Below are 27,537 nucleotides of genomic sequence, written 5' to 3' on the forward strand. Positions count from 1 at the left end.
AGTACAAGAACCGAATCGTCTCAATAACTTACTAGATGTGTTCTTGGTTAAACATGGGGAAATTGTTGATAAAACTGAGGTACCGGTAATTGAAAGAATAGGTGACCATAAGGCTGTAATAATGGATGTAGGACTCATACCAAAAAGGCTTAATAAGAGGGTTATACAAGACAAGAAATTGTACAGGAAAACTAAAGTTGATGAATTTGGGACTTACCTTAAATCACAATTCAGTTGTTGGATAAGTGAAGGGAGTAACGTGGATACACTTTGGGCTAAATTTAAAGGAATCATTTGGAAAGGAGAGAAGAGATTTGTACCTGTTAAGAAGGGTAAAATGACCTCAGACCCTGTTTATTATACAAGGGAAATAAGAAAATTAAAAAGAAAATGTAGAATAGTAAACAGGAAAATCAAAGAGGGTAGGGAGAGTAGAGAAACTAGAAAACAGCGAATGAGGGAACTGAATAGAGTGAAAAAGGAAGCAAAAGAGAATTATATGAATGGCATACTTCAAGAGGGTAATGACCACAAAGGGAAATGGAAAAAGCTGTATTCATATATCAGGAATCAAAAAGGAAAAGGAATCCAAATTCCTACAATGGTGGAAGAAGGAGGTGAACACTATTTAACAGATATTGAGAAAGCAAACCTCTTTAATAGGGAATTCAGAGATTCATTAGAAGATTGTCAGGAGTTGAAAACCAAAACAGAAGATAGAGAGGGAGAGAGACAGATGGAAACAAGAAGCTTCTCATTCACAAACGAAGATATTTTCAGAGAAATCCAACTGCTCCAGCAAGGAAAAGCAGCAGGAAGTGATCAAATTACTGGGGAGGTGTTAAAGGCAATGGGGTGGTACATAGTGCCTTATTTAAAATTTCTCTTTGACTATGTCATAAATAATAGTGTAATACCAAAGGAATGGAAGGAATCTATAATAATACCAATTTATAAAGGAAAGGGTGATAAAAGGAAACCAGAGAACTACAGACCAATCAGCCTGACCAGTATAGTTTGTAAAATACTGGAGAGTTTAATATCAAAGTCCATCAGAGGGATATGTGATGATAAAAATTGGTTCATGAGGAGCCAGTATGGATTTAGAAAGAAATTTTCTTGTGAGGCACAACTGGTGGGATTTCAGCAGGACATATCAGATCAGTTGGATTCAGGAGGTCAGTTAGATTGCATAGCCATAGATCTTTCCAAAGCCTTTGATAGAGTGGAACATGGAATATTATTAAAGAAATTGGAGGGAATAGAATTGGACGTAAGGGTTACATGTTGGGTAAAAACATTTCTAAATTCAAGGGTTCAGAAAGTCAAAGTAGGAAATAACGTATCATAGGAAGAGAAAGTTTGAAAGGGAATTGCACAGGGTAGTATAATCGGTCCGTTACTTTTCTTAATATACGTAAATGATTTAGGGAACAATATAACATCAAAAATAAGATTGTATGCAGATGACATAATTGTTTATAGGGGAATAAATACCATTGAGGATTGTTCAGAATTACAAAGGGACCTTGAAAGTATCCAACAACGGGTTGAAGAAAATAATTTGAAGGTTAATGGGGGCAAATCAACTGTTACAACATTTACAAACAGGAGTTTTAAAACTGAATTTGAATATACTTTGGATGGGGTAGTTATCCCTAAAGATGGCAAGTGCAAATACTTAGGTGTAAGATTTGAAAGTAATTTGCACTGGAAGGGTCATGTGGATGACACTGTTGGGAAAGCGTACAGATCGTTACATGTCATAATGAGGGTACTTAAAGGATGCAACAAAGAATTAAAAGAGAAAAGTTACCTAAGTATGGTTCGTCCATTTTTGGAATATGCAAATAGTGTTTGGGATCCTCACCAAGAATACCTAATAAAAGAAATAGATAGTGTGCAGAGGAAAGCAGCAAGATTTGTAACAAGGGATTTCAGGAGAAATAGTAGTGTATCAGAAATGTTAAAGGAACTAGGGTGGGAAACTTTAAGTAAGAGAAGGGAGAAAACTAGACTTATAGGATTATATAGAGCCTATACAGGAGAAGCAGCATGGGGAGATATCCGTGAGAGGCTTCAGTTGGAAAATAATTATATCGGCAGGACTGACCACAAATATAAAATTAGAAGGAATTTTAGCAGAAGCGATTGGGGTAAATTTTCATTCATTGGGAAGGGTGTGAAGGAGTGGAACAGTTTACCAGGGGTAGTGTTTGATCCTTTTCCAAAATCTGTACAGATATTCAAGAAGAGAATAAACAGCAACAGAGAAAATAAATGAAATGTTAGAGGACATTCGAGCAGTGCAGGTTAATATAAAAAAATGTGTGTGAATAAATTAATTCCATCCCCTGGTCTAAGGAGTTGGACAGCCAAAGTAGGGGACTGCCTGTAGGGATGAAGTACAGTGGGGACTTCGAGGGCCCTAGGACCGCTACGGTAGCTGTGAAGAACCTTCAGGAACTCTGAAAAGTGGTGGCAAAAGGGGCTCTGGTTAAGACGCAGCAGGTCGTTATGCCACTTAGGTTCCAGAATGGGTAAAGGAAAAAAAAAAAAGTAAATAAATGCAATGTAAATTTTAATCTTACACCAGTTGTACAGTATCATTTGAAGTAATTCCACATACTGTATATCAGTTGACTATATTTGTAAGTAGTACAGGAGATATTATAAGTAGAATTTTGTAAACAATATAAATTTATTAAGGATGAGCTGTGTGTTTAATAGAAAAAATTGTTAGTGTAAATTGTATAATATTGTATTATAGGAAAATTTTCTTCTCTTGTTAATTTAATATTTAGTGCTTGACAATAATGTATTTTAGTGTACCATTTGCCACCGAGGTAGACACCTCATTTGCAAATAAAGAGATTTTGATTTGATTTGATTTAGAGAAAGTGGATATAATTTTTATTAATAATCGCTGCTGCACTGGGGCGAAACACTGATAATTTCACAACTGAAAAAGCCTAAAGACTTAAGAGCTTGAATGTTTTAACATTCGCATTTGATGAAATTAAATTATGGTTTCCTTCTAGGAACCTTTTTTTTGAATATATAATTTTATCTATTCCAATGACCAGTATATTGATATGTTTCCCATTTATAAAGAAACAGGACAGAACTTATTACAGTTGCAATGCCATACCATAGCAGTTCTCTGAGTACACTACAGCCAAAATTCTGGAACCTTGAGCGACACTTGTATACAACTGGGGCACTTAGAAAGGACACTTCTTTTTGGTACAAAGGCACAGTGTCATCAAAATTTGACCTCTATCCAACTCAGAGAGACCACCTGCTTTTCCCAATCTGACATGGGAGACAACACAACTATCAGCGAGCCCTATATACATCATGCTGTCAGTGTGTCCCATGTACCTCTCCGTGCTTCAGGTGCAATCTGATCTGGATGGTATCTCAATCCTCAAGAGAACCAGATTCTTCAATTATATCATATAATTTTCAAATTCAATGGTCCATGGAGAATAGAGATCTCTAACATTATAGTTTATTATTTTCATGTCCGTATTGATGGATCTCACAATTATGTAATGGGGATAATTCCACCTAATCAATCTTCTTGTTACAAGTACAATGTATTTAAATTAAAAATACACCTTCTGCAGGACTGATTTTGCTCTACAATCGATCATTCTCAGCTGCTTGAGAACATAAGATAAAATAACATATACAAATCATTGAACACCGCTTAATCTAAGGATGTAGTTAAAAAAATATAGTAAAGAACATTGGTAACAGGTTAAAATCAATACTATGTTTTATCTTTCTGATATATTGCCCAACTCTTTGGCTGAATGGTCAGCATTGAGGCCTTCGGTTCAGAGGGTCCCGGGTTTGATTCCAGGCCTGGCTTGGGGACTGGGTGTTTGTGTATGTCCCAACACTCTCCTCTTCATATTCAGACAACACACCACACTACCAGGTGCCACAGAAACACGCAGTAGTGATTACATCCCCCCATATAGGGTTGCCATCAGGAAGGGCATCCGGCCGTAAAACAGGGCCAAATCCACATACATACATACATACATACATACATACATACATATATATATATATATGTGTGTGACACAGTTCGCACCCACAACCCCACAACTGTGGGAGAACCAGTAGAAGAAGAAGATGACGTTTGCGATGTTATTGCGATGTTTCTTCATTTACAGAGCGCGTTGGAACTTGTTAGCTTGATGATTGTTTTCCTTTCTTCTTCTCCTCCCAAAATCTCTTCATGAACTAGCTATGCTGTTTCTTGCGTTCTTCCATCCATTGTTTCTCTGTGGTTCTTTTAGCCTTTTCCGTGAACGTGTGCTTTGCAACCACATTCCCAAAAGCCTTGCGATCCCTGATGATGTCTTCTGTGATGTTCATTTCTTTTAAGTCCTGCTTTATTTCCTCTATTATGACCTTCTTTGAATTAATTATACCAAGCAGTTTTCTTGCATATCTAGTGTCGTCCATTCTACAGATGTGACCATAGAATTTCAATTGTCTCCTGCGTACTGTATCGGTGAACTTGTCGATTGCTTTGTACAAATCTACAGTTTTCCTTTTGATCCATATACCATTTACATGAACGGGGCCATATATTTTCCTAAGAATTTTTCGTTCTTGTTTTTCAATTTCATCAATTTTAGAGTGGCCTCCTAGAGATGTGGTTTTTGAGGCATACAAGGCTTCCAGAAGAAGAACAACAGTCTTGTAATGCCAAAGTTTTGCATTTTGTGACATCACTCTTTTATTGTAGTGGTTCTGTGTTATTCGGTATGCTTTCAGGAGTTTGGCAGCTCTTTCTAAATTATTATTATTATTATTATTATTATTATTATTATTATTATTATTATCGTATGGCATTTACAAGCATAATGTGCAAAAATATACAATGAACACATAAGTTAAAATAGAGAAACAATTAAACTAGAATGTCGAGCTTCGACAACCAGTCCACTGCACTTGGTGTCAATTCATACAGAGTCCGTAAACCGTCCTTAAATGCTGACAGTGGACAGCTCTCAACAACATAAGCAATGTCTGCTTCTTAGCAGCACACTCACACGCAGCACTTTCACAATATCCCCACTTTTTCATCATATATCAGCACCTGCCATGGCCTGTTCAGAAACGGTTGAGTTTTGAGCACTCACGTCGAGGAAAATCGAAGCCTGGCACTTTTTTCGTAGGGTCTTTAATCACAAAGACGTTGGTGGGTGGACATTGTTCCTATTGCTGTCTCCATTCTGCTGTTACACTGAATTTTCCATGGGAGTGTAGATCAGTCCAGAGTGGATTCCGGGATTTTAACCTCATCACAGCTGGATCTTGTAAGATTTTGAACAAGAGTGAGTTCCTATGTGCTAATGTCTTCTTGAGCAACTGTACTTTCACTGCTTTTCTCCTCAGATCTGCAGGAGCAAAGTTTGCTAAAACAGGCAGTCACTGTGTAGGAGTGGACCTCAGTATACCAGTAACAACTCTCATGGTTTCATTGAGCTGTACGTCAATCTTGCTCGAATGTACGCTGTTTTTCCACATAGAAGCGCAGTACTCACCAGCCGAGTATGCTAGAGAAACTCAAGCAGTGCGAAGAGTGTTTGCATCTACACCCCAGTTGCTGCCCGCTGGTTTATGTAGCAGATTTACTCTTGTACTCAGCTTCTTTGACATATATATACAGTATTGATATACCGATCAGCTTATATTGTTCTCGAAGATGGGCCTATATAACGATTCTACGGACTACAATATTTTGCTAGTCATTCATCAGATGTCATGCTTTGTTATACAGAAATAATAAGGAAAAGGCAAAGATGAACTATGCATGCTACTTTTAGTTAACATTAGATTTAATAAAGTATTAAATATTCAATTTATGAAGAAGAGTCCAGTATATTACAATGTTTTACAATGTTTTTTAACTACATTCTTAGATTAAGTGATGTTCAATGATTTGTGTATGTTATTTTATCTTATGTTTTCAAACAGCTGAGGATGATTAGATCAAAACAGTCCTGCAGAAGGTGTATTTTTAATGTAAATACATTGTACTTGTAACAAGTAGTACTGATTAGGTGGAATTATCCCCACTGTATAACCCTAATATTATGTACCAGCAGCAACTACCTGATGATGAAAAATTGTGTTTGGTATACTGTGTAATGAAGGTGCATCATTGGATTACAGTACCATCCAGCAGGACTGGGCGACATGCCACATGTCTCTCATATCCCTGCAGTCAGTCCATGATGTATTTCCTGAAGAATGAACAATTTGCAAAATTTGTGGCTACCATGTTCTCCTGACCTTTCAATCTGTGATTATTCTCTGTGGGGACACTTAAAGAAGAGCAAGGTGTATCAAACAAACTGGCACACAAAATACGGGAGCTGAAAAAGAACACCATCTATGAAATCACTGTCATCCATAACAATACTTTACACCAGGTGTACCTAAACAACATTCTATCTCCAGTAGATCATTTCCTTTATCTAGGAACTATTCTCTCTAGTAAATGCTCAACGCAGAAGGACATGGAGAACAGAATACACTTCGGACGTCTTACACATCGGGTCTTCCTGAATAAAGATCTAAGAATATATATAAAAATAGCTGATGTACCTGTGTTTCGCTACAGAATTCTCAGAAAGACTGTCTTTGTGGTTTTCCCAATTGAACCAGTGTGTTATGTACCAGTAGTATCAGAAAATTTATGAACCAGAGGAATGGCATGCTAAAGAAGAGAAAGTTCTAACTCCCCAGCTACTTCCCGCCAACATTCAGGCAGGCTGTTATACTTGGTACGCATCAGTAATCCCTTTCTATTTAAATCTAAGAATTTCATTTTTGTCCGTATTGAACCGAGATGAATGGCAGCAGAAGACAAAAAGCACATCGCATCACATAACAACAAACAGTGGTCAGTGTAATGTTACTGTTGATCAATTTTATGAGCTTTCTATATTGTAGGCCTTCACATCTAGTTTTCTTCTGACTCTGTGCTATTAGAGCATTTAAGAAAATTATATATAGCACAGACTGTAGTTCCTTATTCCCTGACTTTACATACCAATTTTCATTAAACCTTTTTCTTCTGACTCGGTGCTATAATGGACTTGCAACAAAAATCCAAATTCATTAATATCTCTGTTATCATAGCCGGTATGGTAAAAATGTATAAGACGTAAATGATCGGAAATTTAATACTATAAAACTTTAGTTGTGTAATATTTATTGATAGGACCATTAATAACATAAATATTTGAGAATTAATATTTAAGGCCTTCCCCTAAACTACCATTTCACTCAGCGTGAATAAAATTATTTATGACCTAGATTGTAGTGACTTATTTCCCAACTTTACATACCGATTTTCATTTAATTCTCTTTGGCCGTTTTCTCGTGATGTGCAGACAGACAGACAGACAGACAGACAGACAGACAGACAGACAGACAGACAGACAGACAGACAGACAGACAGAAATTATGGAAAATTAAAAAGTGCATGTCCTGGTTACTATGGACATGACTGATAGAGAAATACCATTCTTTTTAAATTCTGAGCAATGTACAGACAAAACTGTTATTTTATATATATATAGACTGATCATGTATCAAGCAGTCATCATCTTTACCCTGCTCTATGGATGTGAAACCTGCACACTACAGGGTGTATCCGTGATGATGTTAAAAACTTTTGGAGGTGATGGAGGATGGCAAGTGGATCAATTTGAGATAAATACCATATTCTGGAAATGATCAAGTCAAAAGTTAAGCAAAATTCTACTCATTTAAGTCTGTTTACCTGCACATGCTTTACAAGCTGCTCCATTCAGAACAAATGTTCGAAATGGCGACCCCCCCCCCCCTACATCAATTCAGGCACAGCATCATTGCACAAAGTTCTGTCATACCTGTTCGATTTTTCCGGGTGTTGTTTGAACAGCGTCGCAGGCAGCGAGAATTCTTGGCAAGAGATCCTCTTCAATCTTGACATATGTCTCATACATAAGGATTTTCATATGGCCTCCAAGAAGAAATGAAGTGGGGTGAGATCAGGTGAATGAGCAGGCCACAAAACAGGACCTCCTCTTCCTGTCCACTTTGCAGGGAATGTCTGATCCACGAACCCTCAGTCCAGAGTGAGATGGGGCTCCGGCACGTGTACACTTCACAACTGTAGCGTGGGATTCTCATCGGCCCAAACATGACTATTGTGACTATTTAGCATTCTGTCTCTGGTGAAACAGGCTTCATCTGTGAAAAGCACATACGCAGGGACGTGAGGATCGACTGCAAGGCGCTCCAAGACTCACTGGGTGAACATGACTCGAGGTGTGAAGTCAGCAGAACTCAAAGCCTGCACTTTCTGTGGACGTTAGGGGTTTAGCTGCATTTCACGTAATACTCGCCACACAGTCATATGCGAAACCTTCATTTCACGTGCAACTGCTTGCAGGTGCCCCATCCACATGAGCAAGCACTGCATATTCTACCAATTTCCCTGTTTCACTTAATCATTGGAACAGTCACGGAAACATGGTGAGTTGGATGTCTCCTACATGGATATTTGGTCCTGAACAACCGTTCAGCTTCGCTGCTGCTTCCATTTGGATAGGGATGATCAACGTACCAGTTCAACCCGTAAATACAGACTGAAGTTTAGAGTACAGACATTGTACACCGATCACGTGAGTACACAGTATGCCATCTGCATTGGAGTCGTTGAGTTATTATCCTAGGCTCTTCTGCCCGTCGGAATTGTCTCCCCTATTGTACTCTTGCGACATGTAGCGTACAGTACAGTTGGAGTACTGCCGGCTGCAGTGGTGTAATGGTCTACTAATCCCATTTTAACGAGTTCAAACCCAACTGAGGGTGTTTAAAGGTGACAACTCCATGCCGTTGGCTTCCAACACATTAAAGAACTACTGCAGGACAAACTTCTGACACCCCAGCATCTATTAAGAATGGACGGATATTAAAAAACTTGGATTATTAATAACTTTTGACTCAAATGTTTCCGGAGTTCCTTATCTCAAATTGATCCATTGGCGTCCTCCATCATCCCTGAAAGGTTATGACATCATCACGGATAAACCCTGTATATCGCCGTGATATGAAGAAAGTAGAATGCTTCCATGAAGTGAAGCTCAGATATATGATGAATTATGAACAACAAATGGGACGACTACATTCCAAACACAACATTTTTTTTTTTTTTTGCTAGGGTCTTTACGTCGCACCGACACAGATAGGTCTTATGGCGACGATGGGATAAGAAAGGCCTAGGAGTTGGAAGGAAGCGGCCATGGCCTTAATTAAGGTACAGCCCCAGCATTTGCCTGGTGTGAAAATGGGAAACCACGGAAAACCATTTTCAGGGCTGCCAATAGTGGGATTCGAACCTACTATCTCCCGGATGCAAGCTCACAGCCGCGCGCCTCTACACGCACGGCCAACTCGCCCGGTCACAACAGTTTTACAGAGAGGGCAAAGATGAACAGCCACCATCATTGGTCACCAACTCAGATGGACTGGGCATGTCGAGCACATGAATGATGACAGACTTTCTTGAAAAATTCTTTATAGTGAAATCAGTACAGGCAGGAGACCCCATAATGCCCCCCTGAAGACCTTCAGGAGCACTGACATTGATCCAGTAGGAACTCACCTTGTTATCATCCTGCCCCTTGCTTCATTTGGATTAGAAATTTTCAGTCCTAAATTGTTCAGTTTGCCCTACATTGACTTACCAGTTCCAGCAAAGATGCTGATAACCTTGTTAAGAGTACACTAATGGAGACCATATTCCTTCCTAGTGACATTCTGGATTCTATGATTTATTCAGATTTCTATGATTTATTCAGATAAATGGTATAAAGGGTTATGTGTTTTTAGGGCAAGCCTTGCTTCAGTATGTAAACAGCTGAAATATTCTGAAACATGAGGGGAAGCATTATATTGAAGCCACTAGAAATCTAGATGGAGAAATTAATGGGTGCTTAACTGAGCTAAATGTAAATGATAAAACTCAGGATATGAAAAACAGGCACAGTGAGTACGGCACCAAGAAAGTCAGAATCTGAATTTGACCAAAAGTGCCATCTGAGAAGCAAAGGTGTGTCTGTACAAGGAGTTCCCTCCTGCAAACTGCTGGGATAGAAATCACAATGGCCTTTCTAGCATGGAGTGGAAAGACACGCTGATAGTGTTCCACCTGTAAGAGCTGCACCGGGAAGGTCCCTCGATAGTAACCACTACAGAAGACGCAGTGAGACTGAAACTTTACCTCATGTCTTGGGTTCCTATGCCTTTGGTAAAGCTCTTTGAAACACCAGACATCACATCATTAGCACAGTCACTCCATGAAAGAGGACTTCAAGTGCAAGAGGAAGTCCATGGCATTGGAGTAAATGACAGCACAAGAACGATAGACATGATCGCCATTAAAGAGAAGAAAGGATATATATTAGATCCCACCGTAACGCACTCCGACCAACCAGACATTGCCGAGCTGGACAACATACAAGTAAAGGGTCTCATGATCTCTGCGAGAGAGACAGACCCTAAGAAGGCGATAGAGCTGCAAGAAGTTCATGAACTGGGGGGGGGGGGGGGGCTGAAAGTGCTCAGGGGTTCTCTTCTGATACTCAGGCACCACTTGTATTCACCAGACTGAGACTTATAATTTACTTTTATTTTTAAATTGTTTAACAAACTTTATACATTTCCATTTACTTAGGAACAACCTCTTGTATTTACAGGCTGCTACTAAGAACAAGGTAAAATATATTAAAAAATTCTGTACAGTTCTATTAATTAAAGAAACTCTAAATTATAAAGAAACAGTATAATTAGTGCAGCATTTCAGAGCTGTAAAGCTGGTGTCTCAGGATCTTCATGGAGCCTCGGAGGACAAGAGTCACAATTTCAGGGATAAGCTTCATTGGAAATTGGAAGCGCTTCCACGTGGCGAGAAAGTGATGAGGTATGGTACTGTGAGCTCCGACCATTATCCCTATTATTTCAATTTCCTGGGGTGGTATTAGATTTGTAGTAAGGAATAGTGGGTTTGTATTTTTTAACCTTTTTTAGATTGACCTCCTCTGGCTGACCGCTATGGTGCTTGAACTTGACAGTTGGATCTAAAATGAATCCTTGAGAGCTGTTGTCTTTAAAGGCCATGATATCAGCTCTCTGCGAACTACCGTTTATGGCCAGTCTGTGTACCTCATGTACATTGAGTCCCTTCTTTCTCAGTTCTTCGGTAAGCAAGGATCTGATCTTGTGGTGCCGCATGTTTCTTAGGAACTCCCTGCAACTGCAGAATCCCAGGACATGACCGACAGAGGGTGTTGGCCAGGGATCTGCCTGGCACCGAATGCACCACTTTGTCTTACGCAGCCTCCGAGTGGACACAGGAGCTGGTTCTTCTCATGTAAAATAGAGATCATTTTGAAACATCATGAATTTCAAGCAGTTGTTTTGTTGAAGTAGCATAAACTAGAATTAGAAGGTCCAGTACCTAAGGCATTAATATATACCGGGTGGTGCACCAGCCCCTTGAGATCCAGTTTTATGCAGTTGTTACTACAATTCTGAAAGACATCGGTCCACCTCCCTAAACCAAGGTAATATAACGAGATACATGTTTACAGGATAGAAGACAGCAGGAATCCTGAGCGCCACTATTAATTCATTACGGGTACCTCGAATGAACCCGTAAAACGAGTACAGATAGCATGACATGTACTTTAAAACAGGTGGTGGATGCACAGATCGGGAGCACGGTCCTGTATAGGCTGGGAAGTGGGTGCCATAGGTCAAGTGTCGCAGTAGCTCGCATGGCTAGCACATGGTAGGATGTGTGATAGTTGACAGTGCTCGAGGGTTAGAATGTTTAAGTCCCATGCAAGTATTTTTTTAAAACTATTTGCCTGGGATGTGGTAAGATTATATACTTAATACCGGTAGTTTTCACAGGCAACTGGCTGTTAAAATAAATTCTTATGTGGGATTCGAACCTCCTACCTCGAGCACTGTCTACTGTCACATATCTCCCTGCTCGCTTGCTACTGTGACACTTGACCTACGACGCTCACTTCCCAGCTTATACAGTACCATGCTCCCGGTCTGTGCATCCACCTCCTGTTTTAAAGTATGTATTCTGTATATCTGTACTCCTTTTACGGGTTCATTCGAGGTAGCCATAATGAATTAACAGTTGCAATCACGATTCCTGCTGTCTTAAAGCCCGTAAACACACATCTGGTTGTATTGCCCCGGTTTAGTGAGAGGGACTGATGACTTTCAGAATTATAGGAAATGTGAAGGGATGCATAAAACTGGATTGCAAGGGGCGGTGGACCACCCGGTATATGCAAATATATGATAACAACATATAAATGTTTTGTTGCAGGTGTAGGTGGAAGCTTAGCCACTACTCCAGCTGATTATCTGCTGACTCGTTACTTTCGGTTGCGGTTATCAGTCGTGCAGAGTATCGTGAGGATAGGGCAGGCAGTGGGTTACTGCATCATGCCTCTTATCACATGTTTGTTACTTTTACACTACGGCTTTCCAACGACATTACTCATCCAGGCAGCAATTGTACTCCAGGGCTTACTTGGGGCTGCTTCCTTCCGGAAGCCAATCTATTTACAACCTCAGCAGGAAGGATTAACCTACACACTACTACAGGTACCGTAGTGTATAAATTTACTGCAGAAAATTTTATAGACATGTAATTTGAATGTTATGCCTGTCTTGTGGGACAATAGTACATTATGGTATGGGTGCCAGTGGCATAGATATGGGAGAATTTTCAGGACATATCCCCACCAAAATATTTTAACCCCAAAGAACCATACTCTGAAAGTAATTCCATGTATAATAATAATAATAATAATAATAATAATAATAATAATAATAATAATAATAATAATAATAATAATAATAATAATAATAATAATACCCGTGTGGGGATTTACTGGTTACCTCCATTGGGCTCGTCCCATTGGAATTGGGGAAGCTGGCTCTGCTGCCAGCAGAGTCAGAGGGTAGTAGGGAAATAAAATACCACCGTGAAAAAAATATACTGGTCCCTTGCCAGGGTTACGGCGAAGACTGGTAAATGACCAGAAGCCAGAAGACATCTTGAGGCAACCTCTAGGGCTAACAACCCTAGTTGTAAAAGGATGGGTACACGTCCAAAGCAAAGTCAAGTCAAAAAGCATGATGGCACAACATTTCAAGAAACATACCCCAGGGGGTAAATTTTCAGATAAATCCCTCGTCATGAACGCCACGGCGCACGAGTCTCGTTCGGATTCTGGGGGAGACTCGACATCATGCAAGAGACAAGTCGGAGCGTCTCGGTGTACCCCGAAGAGTCAAAAACTCAGGCCAAAATCTAAAACCTTTCTAGCAACTTTCAATATAAATTCACTTACACAAACTGGCAAGCTGAAAACCCTCACCAAAGCTCTTCATGAAAATCAGATATCCATAATGGCCCTACAGGAAACAAGGTACCGAGATGAAGAGATTTTTGAATCCGAAGGCTACCGATTTTTCAAGAGCAAAGCGCTAAGAGGAATCCTCAATAGAGCTGTGATGCTTGGAACCGCGTTTGCTGTTAGAACCAAGATCCTAAAATCGGTTGCAAATTTCAAACCTGTGAATGACAGATTGTCTATACTCACAATTAAATGCGCGAACAAAACCTACGCCCTAGTTAACGCACATGCTCCTATAAACAATAAGAACAAGTCTGATCCAGACGAAGTTGATAATTTCTGGGACCTACTGGATGAAAAATTAAATAAAATCTCCAAACACTATGTCAAGCTTCTTTTGGGTGACTTCAATGGCCAACTAGGTCGTGAACAGAAGTACAAGAAAGTTATAGGAAATTACCCTGCTCACAAAAGAACCAATCCCAATGGCAAAAGACTGGTGTCCATTTGCGAAAATCACAACCTGCAGGTCATGTCGACCCACTTTTGCCATCTACCCAGAAAGCAAATGACTTGGCATTCTCCCGTCCAACTCTCGGAGAGTTCCAAATTGATCATGTTGCAATCTCCAGGAGAAACAGCCCTGAGATTATGAATGTCAAGGTAAAGAAAGGCATCAATGTGGCCTCAGATCATTATATGTCTCTTATCAAATTCAAACCAATTCCCGCAAACACAAGGAAGACAACCAAACAGATCACACGCTTCGACAATGATAAACTTCGCCAAAGGGTCGAGGAGTTCCAGGAGAAGGCTAGACCAAATGACTGTGACTTTAACAACGCCAAAAGTCTCCTTGTTGAGGCTGCCAAAGACATTGCAGAAATCAAGAGAAGCAAAAAGCATGCCTGGTGGAATGGTACCTGCGAATCAGTCCTCCAAGAAAGACTCAATGCGTGGAAACAGTACTACTCTACGAAATCAGAAAATTATTGGGAAACCTACAAAACCCAACGTGCCCAAGCAGCTAGGGTGTTCAGAACTGAGAAACATAAATACAAAACATCTCTCATTGAAAAGATAGAACAAAACTTTAGGAAGAATGAAAACAGAGAGTACTACAGAGCCTTCAAACGCAAACTCACTGGCTATAAACCACCATCTCTATGCTTTGAGCGAAAGGATGGCACACTGGCGACGTCAAATGAAGAAAATTGCAGCATTCTGGCAGATTACTTCAAGAATTTACTTAATTGCTCTAAACCGCAAAGCGCCATTGAGACCAAGGAACCCCTACTCAGGTACCCAGATTCCAGACCACCCGACAGAGATGAAATCAAGCGCCACATTGCCCATCTCAAAAACAACAAAGCACCGGGGGAAGACTCAGTAGTAGCAGAACTATGGAAATATGCCCCAGAGGAATCACTTGAGATCTTGCAAAAGCAAATAGAAGAAATTTGGAACAAGGAGACCCTACCCGAAGATTGGAAAATAGCTTTGATCCATCCATTACACAAAAAAGGCAGCATGAAGAAAATCAACAACTACAGAGGAATATCTTTGCTACCCGTGACTTACAAAATTCTATCACTTGCCATCCTGGAGTGTTTAGAAGCACAAGTCGAACATCAAATAGGTGAATACCAAGGAGGGTTCAGAAAAGGTCGCTCAACAGCTGAACAGATCCAAAATCTCAAAACGATCATCAGATATTGTACACTAAGGTCCAAGCAGTATGTGTCTGTCTTTGTGGACTTCAAGAAAGCGTATGACTTCATTGACCGGGAAGTCCTGCTAAACATCTTAAATGAATTTGGAGTTGATTTGAAACTGCTGACATTAATTAGAGCCACCCTGACTGATACAAAATCCAAGGTGAAGTTCCACGGATGTCTCTCGCATTCCTTTGACATCAAAACAGGAGTCCGACAAGGTGATGGGCTATCCCCGATACTCTTCAACTGTGTTCTTGAAAAGATCATCAGAACCTGGCGGGTGAGATTACAGGAAACCAACTACAGTCCATTGAGAATAGGAACCAAATCCAAGGGGATCGCAACAGACTGCTTAGCATTTGCCGATGATATTGCTGTTCTCTCAAACGACATAGAAACCGCCAGAGCTCAAGTTGAAATTTTAAAGGAAATTGCCGAACAAACTGGTTTGCAGATATCGCTTGAGAAAACAGAAGTAATGACTAACATCAAAGAGGCTCCACCAAAACTCCATACAAAATTCGGGGACATCACCCGAGTAGACAAATTCAAATACCTGGGTGAGATCATCATGAAAAATGCACTGGACAAAGAAGCACTTCAGGAGCGAGTACGCAAACTGGAAATAGCCTACCAAACATCCCGCACAATCTACAACAAAAAATGCCTTTCCCAAAACACCAAGATACGTCACTATGAAATAGTTCTGAAGCCAGTAGTTCTATATGCAGCCGAAACCCTGTCTCTAAATGTCAACAAAGGACTCCTTGAAGAACTGGAGAAAAGAGAACACAAAATTGTGAGAGGAATCTTGGGATCAAAGTACAGAAATGGAATCCATCAAAAGAGATCCAACAAAGAAGTAGAAAATTACCGACACAATCAGAAAAAGACGGGCACGATTTTATGGTCATCTGAAAAGAATGGGCGGAAGAAAGTTAACCAAAGAAATCTTTCACTTTTTTGATTCAAACCCCAAAAGCACAATTCCCTGGTTTAGAAATACCAAAGAAGACCTGCAAATGCTACATATCTCAGCTGAAGACACCTTTAACAGAGATCTCTTCTGCAAGAAAATATTGATGAACGGGCTAAACCGAGACGAGCAACCGAAGAGAAGACACGGTGCCCCTTGGACAGAGGAGCGTAAGCAGGCCCACTCACAAAGAATGAGGGAAATTTGGGCACTAAAGAAGGCCAAGTTCAGTGTCAAATGCAACAAGACTTAACGTGGTCCTTGATGGCCCCAGCGAATTATATATAATAATAATAATAATAATAATAATAATAATAATAATAATAATAATAATAATAATAATAATAATAATAATAATAATACCGAGATCGATAGCTGCAGTCGCTTAAGTGCGGCCAGTATCCAGTAATCGGGAGATAATTGGTTCGAGTCCCACTGTCGGCAGCCTTGAAGATGGTTTTCCATGGTTTCCCATTTTCACACCCGTCAAATGCCGGGGCTGTACCATAATTAAGGCCACGGCTGCTTCCTTCCAACTCCTAGGCCTTTCCTATCCCATCGTCGCCATAAGACCTATCTGTGTCGGTGCAACGTAAAGCAAATAGCAAGAAAATAATAATAATAATAATAATAATAATAATAATAATAATAATAATAATAATAATAATAATAATAAACATTTATGTTTATTTGCTTACTATTTATTTGATCACTAGTATCTGTATAATTGAGACGTGACAGCTCAATGTCAACTGCTCTTATTCCGTAAATTCAGGTAATAAATACTGCACTTGGGTTTTTCCCAAGCAATGACTGCATGTTGATAAATTTGGAACTACATATACTCCATACATTACAACATTTTTTGGCACCTTTTTGCACCACAATGAAATCAACTGTCGACTACTGATCTGCATTTAGGGCAGTCGCCCAGGTGGCAGATTCCCTATCTGTTGTTTTCCTAGCGTTTTCTAAAATGACTGGAAAGAAATTGGAAATTTATTGAACATCTCCCTTGATAAGTTATTCTAATCCCTAACTGCCCTTCCTATAAATGAATATTTGCCCCAGTTTGTCGTCTTGAATTCCAACTTTATCTTCATATTGTGATCTTTCCTACTTTTAAAGACACCACTTAAACTTATTCATCTACTGATGTCATTCCACGCCATCTCTCCACTGACAGCTCGGAACATACCACTTAGACGAGCAGCTCGTCTCCTTTCTCCCAAGTCTTCCCAGCCCAAATTTTGCAACACTTATGTAACGCTACTCTTTTGTCGCAAATCAACCAGAACAAATCGAGCTGCTTTTCTTTTTTTTCCAGTTCTTGAATCTGGTAATCCTAGTGAGGGTCCCATACACTGGAACCATACTCTAGTTGGGGTCTTACCAGAGACTTATATACCCTCTCCGTTACATCCTTACTAAAACCCCTACACACCCTCATAACCATGTGCAGAGATCTGTATCCCTTATTTATAATTCCATTTATGTGATTACCCCAATGAAGATCTTTTTTTATATTAACACCTAGATACTTACAATGATCCCCATAAGGAACTCCCACCCCATCAATGCAGTAATTAAAACAGAGAGGACTTTTCCTATTTGTAAAGTAAAGTATTGTTTAATTCAAACCCTCATTATTGTAGAAGACTTCCTCATGAACAGTCAAGATTTTCTTCTGAAGACGCGGAGCAAAGAGTTTCACCTTTGACGCGACATAAGGCTATATCATGTTTATATAATTCTGTAATTAAACTTGCGTTGTTTAAACTCGCCAAATATGTGGGGGAAAAAGGAAATGGTAAGGAATATGATATTATTTCAATAATTTTAAAGAGAAATATGCAGGTTTATTTATGAAAATAATCTCATATTTGGGTTGCTCTGTACTGACTGTATAGTATAAGAAAAATATACAATTGGTCCACCTTATTCACTACACAAATCCATCTTAAAAATAAAGTATTCTGTGATATCTCTTAAAGTTTTTTTAAGACACATTTGTGTAGTGACTAAGTTGGACCAATTATGTATTTTTCTTCTTTATGAAAATGTATAAGTCAATTGTTCTTCTAAAAGCATTGAATAGACTGCGCTCTGGTGTTACGCGGTGCAGGATCAACGAGAAGAAATGGGGTTTCGAAGTGGACAGTACCTTGTGTGTATGTGGAGCCCATTTGCTGCAATGTAGTTCATGCCCATTCAGTTGCACAACAGAAGACCTGGTTAAAGCGAAGCCAAATACACTTGATGTGTTAGGTTTTGGGCTCACATAGTTTAATGTGGCTCTTCATCACTGAAGAATTTATATTATGATTTATGTTTTACGTTAGTTTGTCACATTTAATTTTAAACTTATGTATGCTTCTGACACGATATAAACATCAATAAATTATTCTAAAATGTTCATATGCTACATTCATGATGAAAACCTGCCAGTTATATGGTGGAAAACATTATGGACTTCAAGTTTTCATCAAAGGTGCTTGTGAAGAATTTTAGACTTATTTTGCCATTTTCAATCAATTAACATTTTTTGACTTATTTCAATTAAAATGTCACTTTATGGTACTTGTTTGCCCTGAGTTGCTTTACAATAACCTCAAGTCCATAATTTTTTCTGCTGCATATTTGGTGACATTACACAATGAAAGTTTGTTCCTCAACAATGTAAAGTAAGTTTCTCTCATCAGCAGGCGCGCCCAGTTTATCTGCCTCCCGTTGACTCATCACTGCCTATTGCACAGCGCAGTTCAGGTCCGTGCTTAAAGCGTGTGTTAAGAGTTGATCTGTTGCTGCAAATGTCCTCAAGTTGTGAAGTGTTACATGTCTCCACATGTGTACATGGTAGAGCAAAGGGAATGTATATATGATAATTATGTGAAAACACAGTCTTGCAGGGAAATTGTTAGGCGATTTGTAACACAATTTCCAAGTGTACGCCCTCCACATAGAAAGACCCCGTGGAAACTCGTAAAAAAATTGAGAGGAACAGGTTCTTTACTCGATAAGAAGCGAAGTTTGAAAAAATGTGTACTTAATGAGGAAAAAGTAAATGAAATTGCAGAAAGATTATAACAAATGCCTACAAAATCCCTAAGACGACTTGGACAAGACGCCAGAGTTTCACAAAGCTCAGCTTCGCAGGCTATGAAAATGCTGAGATTGAAACCATAAGGTACAAGCTTATTGTTATCTCATGTCCTTGTTGCTGAGCGGGGAGTGATGAGTCAACGGGAGAAACTCACTGTTGGTTAATTGCAGAAGCATACGAACTTCATTTTTAGTGACATATGAATCTGATGATATTATTATTGTTGTTATTATTATCGTATGGCATTTACAAGTATAATGTGCAAAAATACAGTATACAATGAACATATAAGTTAAAATATAGAAGTAATTATACTAGAATGTTCAGCTTCGACAACCAGTCCACTGCACTTGGCGTCAATTCATGCAGAGCCCGTAAACCGTCCTTAAACTCTGACAGTGGACAGCTTTCAACAACATGAAGCAATGTCTGCTTCTCAGCACCACACTCACACACAGCACTTTCACAATATCCCCACTTTTTCATAATATATCAGCACCTGCCGTGGCCTGTTCTGAAACAGTTGAGTTTTGACCACTCATGTCAAGGAAGATCAAAACCTGGCACTTTCTTCATCGGGTCTTTAATAGGAAAGACGTTCGTGGGTGGATGTTATTCCCATCGCTGTCTCCATTCTCCTGTTACACTGAATTTTTCATGGGAGTGTAGATCAGTCCAGAGTGGATTCCAGGATTTTAACCTCATCACAGGTGGATCTCGTAAGGCACTGAACAAGAGTGACCTCCTGTGTGCTAAGGTTTTCTTGAGCAACTGTACTTTTGCTGCTTTTCTCCTCAAATCTGCTGTAGCAATGGTTCCTTAAACAGGCAGCCACTGAGTAGGAATGGACCTCACTCTACCAGTAACAACTCTTATGGTTTCAGTGAGCTGTACGTCAATCTTGCTCGAATGTATGCTGTTTTCCCATACAGGAGCGCAGTATTCACCAGCCGAGTATGCAGAGAAACTCAAGCAGTGTGAAGAGTGTTTGCATCTGCACCCCAGTTGCTGCCCGCTGGTTTATACAGCAGATTTACTCTTGTACTTAGCTTCTTTGACAGATTCAGGCAATGCTGTTTGAACAACAAGGATCGATCCAGTGTGACACCCAGATATTTTGGGAAGAAGTTGTGGGAGACTTCTGTTCCGTTATAAACCACATGTAGCTTCCGATTAGCTTCCATGTTTTGAAAGTGGAATGCTGTTACTTCCGTTTTACTAGGATTTTGCTGGAGTCTCCATTTGTGGAAATAGTTACACATGGTAGCTAGGTCCTCTGTGAGTACATCCTCACAGTGTGCCAAATCTGTACTCTGAGTAATTAAAGCTAGATCGTCTGCAAACTGAATCTTCTTTGAAGTTGCTCTTGGCAGGTCATAGATGTAAATATTGAATAGAATGGGAGATAATAGTGACCCTTGAGGTAAACCATTATTTAGAGATCTCCGCCTGCTTCTTTCACTATTCAGAAATACAGCAAGCGGGCAGTTGGATAATATGTTGTTTAGTAAGCATGCTAGCTTCTGACAAGGGATGACTTGAAAAAACTTGAGCAACAGTCCCTTTATCCAGACTGTGTCATAGGCTGGTGTAAGGTCAACAAAAGCTGCAGCAGTCTTCAGTCTTTTCTGGAATCCTGCTTCAATCTCTGTTGTCAGTGTTAACACCTGATCACAATAACTCTGATTCTTTCTGAAACCCCCTTGTTCAACTGGGATGACTCTTTCTATTGCTTCCTGGATACGGTTAAGCATCATTCTTTCGAGCTAAGGAGTGAAATATTGGTCGATGGTTATGTTTTCCATTTGATAAGAATATATTAATGGATTGTTATCTTTATGAATGGTCTGTTCTCCAGAATGAGGAGGACAACTGCACTCCCAGCAAACATGAGCCACAACCTGAATCTCACCACCTGCCTCAGCCAGAAGAAGAACAAAAAGAGGAGGGATCAGATAGTCCACAACCCTTTTACGACTCAATGCCGCGGCCACTGTTCAGTGATGTGGAGCTGGCTGCGTCGGGCCATGATGTGGCATTCTTCATAGAGGATCCTACAGATGAAGATGTTGTTCTCTATGTATATGGGGACCATCTCCAAAGGAGAGTTAAGTATGTCCAAACTGCATTTTGAAATTAATAGGCGCAACTAGAATAAATAATTGAAATTATTATTTGTAGATTTGAAAGGAAATAAGTCGAAAAAGTTGATTGTTTGGAAATGGCATAATAAGTTTTAAAATCTTCCAAGCACCTTTGATGAAAATTTGCAGTCTGTAATGTTTTCATGATGAATGCATCATATTAACTTTTTAGAAGAATAGCTGACTTAAGCCATTTCAATGAATGATATATTTTTATTTCTTTTTTGCTTTTATTTTGAATTTTTCCCACATCAAAATGTAGGCTGGAGACAAGAGATGAGTATAGAGCACTAACAGAACATCTCTACTGTTCACAGGCTGACAGTTGGTGATATCATAAATTTCCAATTTCTTTGGAATTATTTAAGAAACGGCTAGGAAAACAACAGATAGAGAATCTGCCAACTGGGCGACTGCCCTAAATGCAGATCACTGATGACTGATTGATGATTGATTGTTCCTCACTCTGTCTTTCCTTGTCTTTCCTATTAAACTTCTTCAGTATTTCATTTCACTGGCTTGAATTCTACTCTCTTGCCTGCTAGTGAAAGTCCAACTCTCTGTTGCATAAGTCAGTATGGGTACATAGTACATTTTGTACATTATCTCTTTACTTTTCCTTCGTACTTCTTTGCTCCAAACAAGTTTTCTTAAAAAAACATTTAAGCTCTAGGCTTTTTCAATCATGAAATTACCAGCGTTTTGCCCCAGTGTAGCAGTGGGCTCATCGGTTTGACGCTGGCGGCTAGTGCGCCGTTGAGAAACCACTGCAAGCCTCATATGTAGGACAACGCAGTGACGGTGCACTAGGGGAAGCGTAACATTTGCAATCGATGAAATTAAATTATGGTTTCCTTCTAGGAACTTTATTTTTTTAAGTTTTCTTACACTTTGGTAGAATGCATTATTCTCCTGCTAATCTCCATGTCCACTCCAGCATTTTGCATTAATTCACTTCCTAGGTATTTAAAGTTGTCCACAATTTCCAGACATTGATTTTCAATTTTCACAGTGCCCTTTCCTTGTCTTTTTCCTCTTGATATCACCATAGTCTTGCTTTTTTCTGTACTGATTTTCATGCCATATTTCTCAATTTTTTGTTTAGTACATCTAGTTGTTGTTGCACTTCTTTTCTGTTCTTTCCTCAAATCACATCATCATCTGCAAATAGCAGTATCTTCATCTCTTTATCTCCATAGGCTTCCTTTGTTTCCTTTATGATTTTGTCCATGACCATAATAAATAGAAGAGGTGACAGCACACTCCCCTGTCTTAGTCCAGTCTCATTCCTAAACCATTCTGTCTTTCCAACTGGGGTCAGTACTCTGCTAACACAGGTCAATATGGGTGTGAAATACATTTTGTACATTATCTCTTAGTACTTCCCTACTCCAGACAAGGTTTCTTGCACTCTGGCAGGATGCATTGCCCTGTTGCTCCCTCTTGCTAATCTCCATGCCTAGCCTTGTATTCTGCATTAATTTGCTGTCTAGGTATTTGAAACTGTCAACAATTTTAAGGCGTTGACCACCAATTTTCACAATGAACTTCCCTTGTCTTTCTCCTCCTTTTATCACCACTGTCTTGATTTCCTCCGCATGGATTTTCATACCTTAATTTTCAATTTTCTTGTTCAGTGTATTGAGTTGTTCTTGTACTCTTTTTTCCCCAGAGTGCAGCATCATCTGCAAATAGTAAGAACTTCATCTCCCTATTCCCACATGCTTCCTTGTCTTCATCCTGTTTCATTTCTAAATCATTCTATCTTTTCTTTCTGTCTTGTGAGCAATCAATAAACATAGCAAACTGTAGCTCACAATTAGCCAAGTTTCTTTTTTGTGAATTATTTTATTGGTCAGAGTATACAATTACCAGTCCACAAATTGTTTTAATCTCTCTTGTGACAACTTTGATGTATTGCTTGTTTGCAGGTACACTGAAGAATTAAAGATGTTATATCGACCAATGTTTTATGCAGCTTTGTTACTTCTGGCAGCCACTAGGATAACAAACATTACGTTCTGGCTCCTGCTGCCCTCTCTGGCTCGGTCTCGCATGTCCGACATGCAGATGGATGAAGCTGCCGGGCTCATGTCTGCCGCTGGAGTGATGGATGTTCTTGTCGCTGGTGCTGGACACTGGCTGCTCTCTACATCGCCGCTAGCGAAGAAGCGCCTTACAAGTATGTCGTGCTTCTTGGCAGCTGGAGGCTTGTATGGTAAGAATTGTTAACTCTGTCTCATAATGTTGAAGTACGAGGCGTGTTGTTTAAGTAAGGGTCGTTTTGTTGTAGACACTAGTAGTTTGTCCGTGCGTCACAACGAGCATGTGCGTCGTGTTCCGGCATGCCTGGGGAACAACGGTGCTCAGTTGCAGTTCTGTTGCTAACCTGTACGGTTCTGTTCTGTGCTTGCTCAAATGCTCAAGAATATCGACTCACCCGCCCCGTGCAAGGTTCGGTCAGTGATACTGTTTTTGTCGGCAAGGAACCTGTCTGCTGCAGACATTCCAGATTGCAAAGTGTACGGTGCTAATGCTATGAGTGAAGTCAAACTGCGTAAGTAGGTACGAGTCTTCAAAGATGGCTGTGACAACGTCCATGATGAGGCCCGCTCCAGTCACCCATCTGTGATCACAGACGATTTGGTGGCTACAGCTGAAGTGAAGATTTATGTGGAGAGACGCTTCACAATAACAGCTCTCTCAAACACCTTTCCTGACGTGTCTAGGTCAGTGCTTTACAAAATTGTTTCTGAAAACCTAAACTTTAGGAAACTGTGCTCCCGTTGGATCCCTAAACTCCTAATGGAGGACCACAAAAACAAAAGATGTGAGTGTTCGATGACGTTTTTAACTCGTTATACCGAAGAAGGTGACGGCATGTTGAGTCAGACTGTAATGGGAGATGAAACACGGGTTTCACATATCACACCTGAATCGAAGCAACAGTGCATGGAATGGAGCCAAACAGACTCTGTCCCAATAATGATGACGAAGTGAAAATGGCTGTGAACTCTTGGTTATCAGAGCAGGCTGCAAGTTTCTATGAAGAGGGTATTCAAAATTTAGTTGTAAGGTATGATAAGTCTTTAAACAAACTTGGCGGCTAGAGTAAAGTATGTAGAATCTGCAAATAAATGTGGTGTTTGAAAATCGTCTTTCGTTGAGTAGTTATTTTCAAACAGCCCTTTAAAAAACACGCCTTGTATAGCATATTACGCAGGAGACATTAGGGGTGCTCTCCCTGCAAAAAATTCCACAATTAAGTTAACCTGACAATACACCAAGTACCTATGTGCATCTGTTACCTTGATTTTTCTCAGAAATCATTACAAGTTGCTTTACGTCGCGCCAACACAGATAGGTCCTATGGCGACGATGGGATAGGAAAGGGCTAGGAGTTGGAAGGAATCGGCCGTGGCCTTAATTAAGGTACAGCCCCAGCATTTGCCTGGTATGAAAATGGGAAACCACAGAAAACCATCTTCAGGGCTGCCGACAGTAGGGTTCAAACCCACTATTCCCGAATACTGGATACTGGCCACACTTAAGCGACTGCAGCTATCGAGCTCGGTACTCTCAGAAATCGACCGGACAGGGCACATCAAATCGTAACCAACACATTGTGTAGTAGTTTCTGTATAATGACATCAGTCATTCAAAATGTTTGTCAGATGACATCCACTTTGGGATAACAAGGTGTCCATGACTCTGTACAAGTTATACTTTGTGCGACATACAGTCTAGAACAGAGGTGCTCAGCTGGGCTAGCCCAGTGCGGCCGGGCTGGTGTATGTCGCAGTGACGCGAGAGAGCAAACGCACTTTGCACGAAGGGAACGGTGATGTTCGATTGTCATTACCAAGCTTTCCTCTACTACTCGGTGAAATGCTGAGTAGAGTACAGTATTTAAGGGAAAGACTCTATAATCACAAGAAAACTGAACTTTCCAAGATATTCCTGTTTGATTTATACTGCACTCCATGTAAACAGTCAGTTTTATTTTCTTATATTTATACATTCATAGGAAACTAACACATTATAATTTTTGTTTTACAGTTTATGAAGGTACATGGTTTAATCGTACAAGCTATGATTTACAATTCGTTGGATGGTAATGACAGTATATCCACTTCTTAAAAAGTAAAGTTCCTGTTATTCATTCAGCAAAAAGTAATATAATTACATAATGCAATGAGTTTTGTTAGGAAGAGAGTCTTAATTTTTATAAATTTATTTAATTAAAGGTGGCCGTTTCTGAGCCTATTTCTGATTGGTGTGTTGTTGAAAATGGTTATGCATGTAACAGTCATGTTCATCATCAAGTTATCCAAAATCAATCAAAAACATTGGCACCCAACAGTACTGCTCTCAATAACCTGAGATGTTTAATACAAGCAAGATCATGAAATGTGAAATGCAGAAATGAAAACAATGTGTTGCAATTGAGGTTAAGCAGCGAAGTAAAAATACAACACATCTCGAATTTGTGGAATCATTCACGTATATTGCATTCTCGTTCATAACGAAAATCAGACCGCTGAGGCCAACAACTTGAACGGAGTGCATCAGAAATGAGTAATAAGGCAAGTACGATTCGAGGTTACGTACATACAAAGAAGTAAAGACAAAATTTACATTCTTCTCACCGTTCTGTGCAAGAATCTCTGTGAGTCTCTTTTACATATACACCATCCTTGCTATAAATACTCTTAGATTCTTTCTCTTCCCCTTAGTACATGTTTTCGTAAAGGAGTGTCCTCTTTACAGTGATAGCGAGTGGTTACGTTGGTGTTTACTTGTGACGAGGAGTAGTGGACGGATGAAAGTTTAATACTTACTGTGTGTGTAGTGTGACAGCTAACAGTGGGGGTGAGGAGGCTCCTGACCCCTCACAGATACCAGTAGTGCAAGAAGGATTTGTTTGAATGGATACTAACAAACAATTGAATAATGAGTTACAAAACACTAACAACTCAGGTGATGTGAATAGTGATAACTCTCACAGTCCTGTGGTACAAGAAACTTACCCTAGCTCCCATTATGGCCCTTTCATTATCTTTGTTCAGTCGAATACAACTCAGAATATTGGCAATATGCACCCCATGACATTGGGATGTGCTTTCTCTGAAAGCAATATTGCAGGGATTAAATCAGTAGCTCAGCAGGGTAGAAATAGAGTTCATATTGAATTCAAGTCTGCTGTTCATGCAAATTCTTTTCTTAACACACCCAATTTTACAAGAACTTAAAGTCAAGGCTTACATACCAAGTTCAAATATCTTGTGCGTTGGTATAATACGTGGTGTCAAAATATCTTTTACTGATTCGGAAATACTCAAAAATCTTCAATCCCCTGTACCCATAAAATCAATTCAACAACTTAACCATAGAATTGTGACTCAAGAAGGTACAGAATATGTTCCAAGAGGATCGCTCAGAGTAGTGTTTAGAACACAGAACTTGCCTCAGTATGTTTCTCTATACCAAGAATATTTAGATGTGCAACCCTTTATATTTGCCCCGATTATCTGTAAAAAGTGCCTCCTGGGTATGACAGGGCAGGGTATTATAATTTGATAAGGACACCGCCTAGCACGGGAATGAATTCTCAATGTACTATGAATCAATCCTCTCTACTCACCCAGCTACCTTTGTCTACAATGGAAGCATGTGCCATACCTAGTGGTACTCCAATGGCACAATTGATTGCTAATTTTCAACGTCAACATCAACAAGATCATCTCCGAAGTGACATTCAACAAACTTCAATAACTGGGAGACAACCCACTGATAACCCACGTTTTTCTATCAGTTAAGGAATAGAGTCCATAACATTATGCAGTTTTATGATAAAAGTAACCCAATCGAATCCTAGGAATATCGTGAATAAAAGGAATGAACTACAATCAATTATTAATGAAACGGCACCACAGGAAACCTGGCTTGAACCCTCTCAACAAATATCTTATAAATATTATAATATCGAGAGACATGAAGGGCCAGGTTATGGGGGCATAGCTTTTCTGGTTCATCATACACTCACCTATAGACCTTTGCAAACCATTTATTCGATACCTCATACATATGCCATAGGTATCTATTATCGACACATTCT

At 39.6% G+C, this 27,537-nt stretch overlaps 1 protein-coding gene across 2 annotated transcripts in view; it reads left to right on the top strand.

Moving 5' to 3' along the window:
• The window catches only part of LOC136867498 (monocarboxylate transporter 7), a 104,391-nt gene that overhangs the window by 38,369 nt on the left and 38,485 nt on the right, over nt 1–27,537 (top strand). For both annotated transcript variants that reach the window (XM_067144708.2, XM_067144707.2), the window contains exons 4-6: nt 12,440–12,720; nt 21,134–21,387; nt 23,351–23,637. In XM_067144708.2, the coding sequence (XP_067000809.2) occupies nt 12,440–12,720; nt 21,134–21,387; nt 23,351–23,637 (822 nt within the window). The remainder of the gene's footprint in view (nt 1–12,439; nt 12,721–21,133; nt 21,388–23,350; nt 23,638–27,537) is intronic.

This window comes from Anabrus simplex, chromosome 3, assembly GCF_040414725.1.
Source record: "Anabrus simplex isolate iqAnaSimp1 chromosome 3, ASM4041472v1, whole genome shotgun sequence".
Taxonomy (NCBI): domain Eukaryota; kingdom Metazoa; phylum Arthropoda; class Insecta; order Orthoptera; family Tettigoniidae; genus Anabrus; species Anabrus simplex.